At 48.8% G+C, this 9,585-nt stretch overlaps 1 protein-coding gene across 6 annotated transcripts in view; it reads right to left on the reverse strand.

Moving 5' to 3' along the window:
• Positions 1–9,585, reverse strand: part of TCF7 (transcription factor 7) — a 70,591-nt gene that overhangs the window by 18,113 nt on the left and 42,893 nt on the right. For all 6 annotated transcript variants that reach the window (XM_057371331.1, XM_057371332.1, XM_057371333.1 and 3 more), the window contains exon 4: positions 519–651. In XM_057371331.1, the coding sequence (XP_057227314.1) occupies positions 519–651 (133 nt within the window). The remainder of the gene's footprint in view (positions 1–518; positions 652–9,585) is intronic.

A 9,585-nucleotide genomic window follows, 5' to 3' on the forward strand; every position in this document is an offset into this window, starting at 1 on the left:
TTTCCTCCACAGCCTCACGAGCCAATTGACACGGCCTGGGCTCACACAGGAACCCAAAAAGCCAAAGCGTGTGACAACCACATAACGTGTGGCTACAGGGGCACACGTGTCACAATACAGTCAGCTATCAGACACCGATCCTGTTTAGTCAAAATATTTCCTGTTTCAAGCATTTATTTTCTCAAAATGACAACCTGACAACAGTTTGGGTATGAGTCAAAGGAAAGATTACTTTCCATTTTCTGGTTGACTCCTGTGCATTATGGTGCAGGCTCTGTYTGGTCTCAGGGTACAGGACAGCTTGTACAAAGAGCTGAGCACATTCCACTAGCAGGGCTGGCACTTTGTGTGTCAAACTGCTCACAGCCAGGATTACAAAGCATTGCCAATAAACTGAATAATCTCCTGCTAAGCAATRACCAAAGCTCCCGATTTTTCTCATTGATTTGGCAGCAGGAAGGTGACAGGCTTGACCTCAGTGTCCCCTCCCAGCACACAGGTCCCAGGGCTGCCATTACCTTGTTTCTGGTTGATGTCAGCGGGCAAGTGGGGCGAGTGGGAGCCGTGGCTGAAATGGTCGTTGCTGTACGGGATGAGCGGGGTGAGCGGGTGCACTCCGTGGGATGGCTGTACAACAGGAACTTTGTTGGACTGCAAGACACAACAAGAAAGAGGACTCAGAAATCATTGGGATCCACCAGCAAGGARAGCCAGTGCCCTCTGCAGTCCTGCTGTTGCCAGCAAGGCTGGGAATAACCAAAACCACTACACAAACACTAAACAAGTTACTAAACAAACACTGCAGCATCCTGCAAAAAATACCATAAACCAAGCAGGAAAACAGCTGGAGATGATTTCATGGGTAAGTGGAAAACAGATCAAATCAGCATGAAGTTTTCAAAATTCAGAACGTTTTCATTCATTTCCAGTATCTTTTATTCCAGGATGAATGCTCCAAGTGTRTTTCCCAATGCAAAGCTCTTGTTCTCTGTCCTGGGCTACCACAGGGTCTAAATCTGAACTTTCACATCCTTCATATGCACTGTGAAAGCCATGCTTGGACTTTGCTAATCAGGGCTGTCATGCAGGGACAGACACAGAATCACAGAATCATTCTGCTTGGAAAARACTTTATAGAGACCATCAAGTCCAGCCATTRACTCAGCACTGCCAAGGCCACCATTAAATGTCTTTGAAAATGGGATATGGTCACTGGTGAGCCCTTGGGCTGAAATCCTGTTGGAATCGAGCTCCAGTCCTGGAGAAGGACCAGAGGGAGCTGAGGCAGCATCAGGGATGCAAAAAATCCAGGAAAACTAACCGAAGAAAAATCTGCCTCCTCTTGCAGCTACCCCTGGTTACACAGAACATGGCTGTTGGATGCCAGCACCTTGGAAAAGGCACTTTTTGGTGAACACAATGGGAAGTCCTCCTGCATGTTGGAGCAGAGAGAGGGGAACCTGTTTGGAAGGGCTGTAAGGAGCACACACACACTCACACACCGCCATCCTCCTCGCCTCGAGCGTCTTGTGCTGCCTCCTACATGCCCAGTTTCGCCCATGGTTGCCTTTAAATCCAAACTGACTTTGTCTTGGTGGTGGAATGCTAGGATTTGTCCCAGATAAATCCATAAAAAGAAACAGGATTAATAGCACTCCAAAATCAGGGTGGAAATGGGAACAGAGCAGGTCAGACAGCTCTCCAGGGCTAGGAGCTGGGTGCTGCCAACCAGTTCTCATCAGTCTCACTGGGATGTCTACAGATGATTTGCTGTGTGACTTTTGACAAGTCATTTAGCATCCCTGGACTCAATTCACTGGTGCCYTTCACTTTGGTAATGATTTTGCTCAGACAGAATGAGCACAAAACTCCATCTGGCTTTAGTGGACAAGGCACAGATGGAGACAGTGGCTCTGGTTGACCTGTCCTGGACTTCTCCTGGCTCCTCCAAGCAAACTTGGAAGCCTGGGCAAGTCCTGTGTTTTGCATCCCTGCTCTGAGCAGGAAACGCGTGAAGYGGAAAGGAAAACAGACTGATGGAGACGCTGCTTTACATCTGCCTTTCCCACAAAGGTTTGCTCATGCAAATAAAAACCAAGAGGCACGCAGGTTTGCATTTAAGAATGAATGAAAACACAGATTCTTGATGCTTAACAAGTGTAGATTCACTGTGTACAGTGGGGTACTGGAAATGCAGCCCCTCTTCCCAGCACAAACTGGTGTGGTGCAGGCGCTCCTGTCCTGCAGCAGGACCATGGGTTATGTGGTTTTCCCATCAAGAGCAGCATTGGGCTGGCTCCTGCTTAGTTAAATACATGTTTGAGCTCTGAGCTTTTTCTATTCTTAGCCATGAAATGAGATGAAGAAGAGCTTTTCAGTGATATTTCTAAAATTAGCTATGGTTTAGCTTATTTAAGAGCCACAAAGCCTAAATGAGGGATATGCAGTTCTACGTGTACATTTTAACATGACACTGGAGCAGAACGAAAATCTCAACTTGAACATTTCTTCTGCTCAAAGCAGAGCAGATCTTTGTTCYCCATTTGCCTCGTGCCTGATCCACAGCACAGCACCACTGACCCCCAGTTTCGCTGCTGAATGACTGCGAACAGCTCCCAGAGCAATGACGGAAGACACCGACCACTACAAAGGCAGATGAACAGTCCTGATGCTGATCTRCAGGATACCCCCCCAGGGAACAGCAGAGAGCACATTTGGTTAGAGCAAAGCATGGGCTGTGCTGCTTCCCAGCAAAGCAGAACGTGGAAGAGTTCAAGGCCAGGCTGGATTGGGMTGAGAGCTGRTCTARTAGAAGGTGYCCCTGCCATGACTGGAAGGAGATGATTTTTAATGTCCCTTCCAMCCCAAACCATTCTGAGATTCAATGATTCAATGGCAACCTGGTGGYAGATTGCAGCTCAGTTACTCAGATTTTTCAGCAGTTCAGACAGAAAACAAGATGCTGACCAGTAGGAAGAGCCATTCCCATGGCCTTTCTACATTTGCCCTCACCTCGCACAAAAACTTCTCTACTGTCTAAAGCCATAAAGATCTGGTGGGGAAGGATGACCAGCAAGGACACAAGAAAAAATTCTGCAAATTTCTATTTATCCCCCTTCCATATGCTGCATTAGGGAGTTTTTTAACAGGAACCGATCTCCCAAAACGAAACAACCAAGAGAAGAAGGAAATGCTGCACAAAAATACGGAGAAACAGAGAAAACTCCTTCATTGTTGATCCTGGYACAAAAGGGGATCTGCCATTGTTTGTGGCCTGTGGCTGTGACTGCAGGTCCCAGTCTTCCCCCACTGCACTGAGAAACTATTCCTGCCTTGTAGAAATCCACATGCCAGAGAAATGGGATCAATTCATCTTTTTTGCAAGGTCTARATTACATTCCTGCAAATCAGCTGCAGCCATGAACCTTGAAGAGGTTTTCAAAGCCAGGACTTAGCAGCTGACAATGCTYTTTGCCATAAAATTAACCTGATGAGAATGTTTTCTCCCAAGAGGATTGATTTGACATGAGGGCAGTGGTTTGGCATCCCCTCAGGAGGTCCCCAGGGAGGACATGGGGTGCTGCTGGTCAGGACATCAAGGGGAGGTGCTGTGGTTTGGTAAAGCATCTCACTGGATCTCCTCCCCAAAGCTGGGTTTCAACACAGCCCAGAGCTGCAGTGACAGAGCTGCTCATTACCCACCCACCCAAAATAATGTGATGGTGCTAAACAKCATGGCTCCAACACCAATTTGTCACCTCCTGTCCTTCAGCAGCCATGGGGGGACACGAAGAGGCTCCAAGGACAGCTTTGCCTCATCTCTTTCAGCAGAGCCCATTGAGGGCAGGTCGGGGAATGAGCTGTGCACTCACGGTCTCGTACAGAAATGAAGAGACATTTACAGCAACAGCAGAATGGTATTTCCAGAKGGGCTGGAGCACAGGATGGGGTTTGCAGGCCTGGAGAGCTTCTCCCCCTCCCAAATTTGCTGACTGCAGCTCTGCTGAGTGCCCAGCTCCCTGGTGAGTGCTGCTCCCTCCTCCCCTGTGTGCTGGGCCAGGCACTGATGCTGCAGCGCATCCCCCTCCCAGCACCAACCTCCCTGAAAATGACTGAAAAACCCAACACTGCTGAGYGAAGAAGATCCCTCCTTGAAGCCAAGATGTGACTTTAATAGATAGAGATAATTGGAGGAGCAAAGAGAAACCACAGTTGCATTAATTAATAATGGTTGGAAAGGCAAAATCAGGAGATCACCCCACTCAGGCATGGGTGTGTGACTGTGATGGGATCTCAAGGCCAGACAGAAAACTCTCCTTCCTCTGAGCACACACAGACTCAGTGGATCTTTCATRTGAGGATCACCCTCACCATTGGAATTCCAGTGTTTTTGGGCTCCAAGGTGCCTGATCCCCATCACACATGCCCTGGCCACAGGTAGCAGTGGGGTTATACAAGCTGCTGGGACCCTGCTGCTTGATCAGAATTATAAAGGATGGGGTTTTAATCAAAATGTGAGGTTTTCACAAGAAAAAGGTGTGAGATTATAATCAAACATTTTCTGGAAAGCACCTTGTGTTAGCAAGTATTTTAATTCATTTTTAAAGACTTATCTATTTAGTCATRACATGCTAAAAGTGAGTAGTTTTACTTGGCTGGTTGATGGAGGATTTTTTTTTAAACTTTAAAGCTAACCTTAGAAAAATGTAGCACAGGAGGTCTAAAGTCAAAATTTGAGTGGAATGATCAAACTAAAAATTTACATGGCTGGTAAAACTATTTGAGTTTTTAACTCTGTGAAAATTAGGAAAAAAAAGAATTTTTTTTCTGCTTCTATCAGTTTAGRAAAAGAAACAAATGAAAAAATGAAGAAAATGTTTTGTAACCTGTGAAAAGCATTCCTTGCTACAACTGAGCACAGCTATTGAAAGCAGCAGAGGTCACACCAAGCTGCCTGGGGGGCTGCTGAGGATCCCAACATCCCACCAGCGCTGGGATCCACTGCTGTTACTCTGGATGAGAATGACTTTAATTAATTTTCTTGTAGAAGGCAATTCAGAACTAGAACAAAGCACCTTAATTCTGCTGCCCCTTCCAGTAGTGAAAAATGTTAAATTCCTTGTTAGATTTTCTTAGGGGATGTGACTCCAAGGGATGYTGTGCACCCCATGGATGATAATGGGGTGCTGGCTGCCTTGCACAAACCACAGCTCCCAGAACATCAGCCAGCACCCCAAGAGAACTGCTGGGAAGCTCTGCACTGTGGGAGCCTCTGTCTGTCCATGGATGCACAGGAGCCTGCAGGGAGAGGAAAATCCCATAACCCCATTATAATCCCTGGAGCCAGGTGTCCCCATCAGCCCCGCTGGGCTGGTCCTGGCAGCAGCCAAGGGCGAGCTGGGAGCAGCCCGGAGGGTGCAGGATTTGTCCCCAAGTGCACATCTCCTGGCTGCAGGGCTGGTGGCCGGGGCGAGCGCTGTGGTTTCCAGCCGAGCCGRGGAGCCGAGCCGCAGTCAGGTGAGATTACTCACATCACTTTCAAATTTTGCCACATTGCCAGCCCCAAAAACAGAGAAACGAAGAGCCGTGGGGCAGCCCGGCGAGGGGCCCGGCCGAGGGAAGGGAGTCTGGGCTGGCAGCTGTGCCATGCTGGGCTATCAGCACCTGGGCACAGGGGTTCAGGCAGTCCCAGAGCCCCGTGTCCCTGGCTGCGCTGTGTCCCTGGCTGCTGGCAGCATCCCCCGGGGCTGTTCCTGGCTCGGTGCTGGTCTCCGTGCTCCTGTGCCCTGCGTGGGTGCCTGGGTGCAGCACAGGAGCTGCAGGCTGCGCTCCAACCCGAGTTGCCCCATATGTGTTTGCTTTGACGTCACTTCTCAGAGAGGGTGAGATGAGTCGAYGCGTCGGCTATGAAAAACAAAACCTACCAAGTTTTGCTGCTGCTGATTCAATGAGGAATTAATTCCTCKCTACGGCAAAATTAGTCATCGTGCCACAGAAAGAAAGGTACRAGGTCAGGCTGCACGGAGCATGCCCTGCTGCTGGGGAAGGTACCTGTGACCGGGAGCGCTGAGCCTTTTGCTCTTTATCCTCCAATCAATCCAAATTAGCAAATGATTAGGGATATCAGCGACATTAGACCAGCTTGGGTGAGGCCCTGGGCAACCGGGTCTAGTGGAAGATATCTCTGCCCAAGGCAGGTGGGTTAGAGCTGAGTGATCTCTAAGGTTCCTTCCAACCCAAACCATCCTGTGATTCTGTGGTGTTATTAAGGACATTATCAGGTACATCCTGCAGCACCAGGTGCCAGAAGGGCTCACAGGAGGACTCCCAGGGGAATGCTGTCACTTGGGGATGCAGAGCCCATGACTCAAAGGCAGCTCTGCACACTCTGARTTCAGATAACACCTCCCAGCTCGAGCCCCAGACTGTGTCAGCAGACACCTTCACCCCATTTCCCCGCAGTATGACACCAGGATAAAAGATCACCCCAAGTACCCACTGCAGGCCGTTTTTGGCACCAACTGCATGCACTGGGCCGGAGCTCTCGGCAGCCCATGGGCCAAGGCAGCGTTGACTCATTTCTTGCCTCAGAACACTTTTTTCTCTTTTCTCACTTTTGCTGCAGTCCCTGTGCCCCAGCCCGCTGCCGCAGCAGAAAGGAAACAGGGAAAGTTAAAGCAACCCACACTCAGGCACTGCCCTCATCCAGCCATGCACCCCTCCAGCACAGCCAAATTTTGGCTGCTGCAGCAGCAACATCTCCCTGGCCACTGCCCAGCTCAACCAGCCTGATTGTAACACAGAGGGCTGGCTCTTCCCCTCAGCACCAAYAAAGGTTCCTCCAGGGACCAGAGTCCACATCCCCATGACCAGAAGAGTCCCACTGCCCTGTGTACCCCGTCTCTGGCTGGCCCTGATGTGCTTATAAGCAGCAGTCAGATGGAGAAGAAAGTAATAATTTGCAGCTATTAATTCTTGCATTAATTATGCATATGAATTACAACAGGGAGTTGATTGGTTTAACAGACTCATCACACATACAGGCAAATATTGTCTTTGCTCAGGTTTTTATCCAAACATTGTCCTTGCACTGGTTTTTATCCCTGCACTCTACATTTTGTGGTTGATGRAGCATTAATTCCCTCACCTCCTCCCTTTCCCCCTGATTTCTTTCAGCTTCTTTAAAATCCAGCTCTGCTTTAAAAATGCTGATGAGGCACTTGGACAGCCCTGATCTTCTTTGCACATTCAAGGGGATGTGGTGCCTTGGTGGCCAAACTCAGCTCCCCTGATCCTGACTCCCCTGYGACTGGGATGTGCATCAGGGGATCAGTTCCCTGGCATTTCACACCTTCTGTGTCCCAGCAYTCAGAGGRGTGACCAGGCTCCAGATGYGATGGGGACAAATCACAGAATCACAGAATGGTTCGGGTTGAAGGGGACCTTAAAAAAAAATCCAGTTACAACTCCCTCCCACAGGTAGATATAGCACCCACTARACAACATTGCTCAGGGCTCCATCCAACTGTGAACACTTACAGGGATGGGGRAAATACAGGGAAAGAACTTAAAAACCTTTTAAATCTCTCCGTGACCTTCTGTGCTGCTGCTGATTTCTGGCTTTAAGCAACATTGGTTATTACTTTTAAGTCAAACACTGCAGGGGAAATAAGCTGAGCTTTTCACCATTTACGGGCACAGGAAGAGCTCTTTCACTTCTCAAGTATTTCTCTTCTAAGAGAAAGATGTAGGTGGTTCTTCATGAAAATGAAAAAAAAAAAGGCATGGAAAAATAAAGATGAAAAGTCCCTCCCAGAGGCTGCTCTCTTAGGGTGACAGGGAGCAAATGTGGAGGCAGTTATACCCCATACCGGAGAGGTGAAACCCACAAAAAATAAAATGTAGGCATCACCAACCAGTGTTTACAGTCCCATCAAGCAGAAGAGCCACCTCACTGCAGAATCCTTCTCAAAACTGCAGAAAGTGCCCTTGTGCAATGCTTGCCTTGCTCGGGAAATGMTTCTGCTCAAAGCATCTGCTCAGGAGGGGACACAAACTCCGCCCCAGCCCCAATGTGCCACTGCCACAAAAGGCAGTGGTGACATTTGGCTTCCTGGAACCAAAATGCTGGGGCAATATAACCCAGGGGCTGCACTGCAGCACCAAACCCCTGCTAGTTTCTCCCAAAACCCAGGGCAATTTAATTCTGGGGCTGCATCAAGCCCCAGCTGTTCCCTTTGTTCTGCAGCATCCATCCCTGGTTATTTGTTCTCTCATATTCTGGGCTGCAGAGAAAAAACATCCTCTGTCCCCGTCATGCTCTGTGGTTCTGAGAATTTGAATCAAAACCTGCAAACCTGGAGTTACTGGTAATGCTTGAGGCTGCGAGCATGAAGGCTCCCACTTGACCTGCAGAGGCTGATAGTATCTGACCTCCTTCACTTCACTTCTTGAAGGTGAGCRTCGGTCCAGTACCCAGAATTAAACAGGAAAATGTCCAAGAGGGCAAGGGAGGAAWGCAAAACAAAAATATGTCACAGAGACAAGGTGCAAGACAGCGTTTTCCAAAGGACCAGGGATGTCACCCTCTGTGTGTCTGGCAGCACCAGGACCAGCCAGACCACAGGGTGCAAAGGTTTGGTGACACACTGAGCATCTGCATTGTGAGAGCTGTGTCCTGATCCCTGGTTCTGCTGGTTTGGAGGATTTTCACTTGCTTTGAGAAGCCATTTGTAAACCCCAGCCACAGCAGGGTGCTGGATCTGAACTGAGATGGCTTTGGCATCTGGTTGTCACATCCCTAGATATCGGGAAAAATTATTCTCTCTGAAGGTGATGAGGCACTGGCACAGGTTTTCCACAGAACTTGTGGCTATCCCATTCCCCAGGTTGGATGGGGTTTGGAGCAACCTGATCTAGGGGAGGTGTCCCTGCYYATGGCAGTGKAGGTGGGATGAGATGATCTTTAAGGCCCGTTCCAATCCAAATCATTCTGTGAWTYYWARRWTCCCTCYTCTCCAAGGATGTGCTGCAGCAGCAGATGGAGAAACCTGCAAGATTTCAGGGGCCATCTGCCAGCAAGAGGAACCCTCCAGGTGCCAGTGTTGTGCAGTTTTCTGACAGCAAATGTTTGCTTAGAGAATCCCTGGGYATGAGGAGAGGGCTCCCGGCTGCTGGCTGCGTTTTTATTTTCCATTTATAACAAAAACAAAACCAGCCCATGTACTTGAAAGAGCATGGGGGAGTTTACAAAACACAACCCCCCAAAAACACTGATGTGATTTGAGAYGTTTCGATTCACCAGACATCAGAGGGGGTGAAACCTGCCCTCCACATCACAGCAGTGCCAGGGAGCAAGGCCACCGTGGGTGACACCATCCTGCCCATGTCACCCCTGTCACCAGGACCTGGACAGGACACCTATCACAGGACATTTGCCCCTTGTCTATAGACTCGGGAAGGGAGAGTTGCCAGCCCCTTCTAGCAAGCATTATAGTCCCTATTTTCTTTTACCTTTTTATTTCTTTTTATTTTTCTTTTTTTCCTTCTTTCCTTCTTTCCTTCTTTCCTTCTTCCCTTCTTTCC

Source organism: Malurus melanocephalus, unplaced genomic scaffold (assembly GCF_030028575.1).
Source record: "Malurus melanocephalus ecotype Western Australia unplaced genomic scaffold, MMel_1.1 scaffold_144, whole genome shotgun sequence".
Taxonomy (NCBI): domain Eukaryota; kingdom Metazoa; phylum Chordata; class Aves; order Passeriformes; family Maluridae; genus Malurus; species Malurus melanocephalus.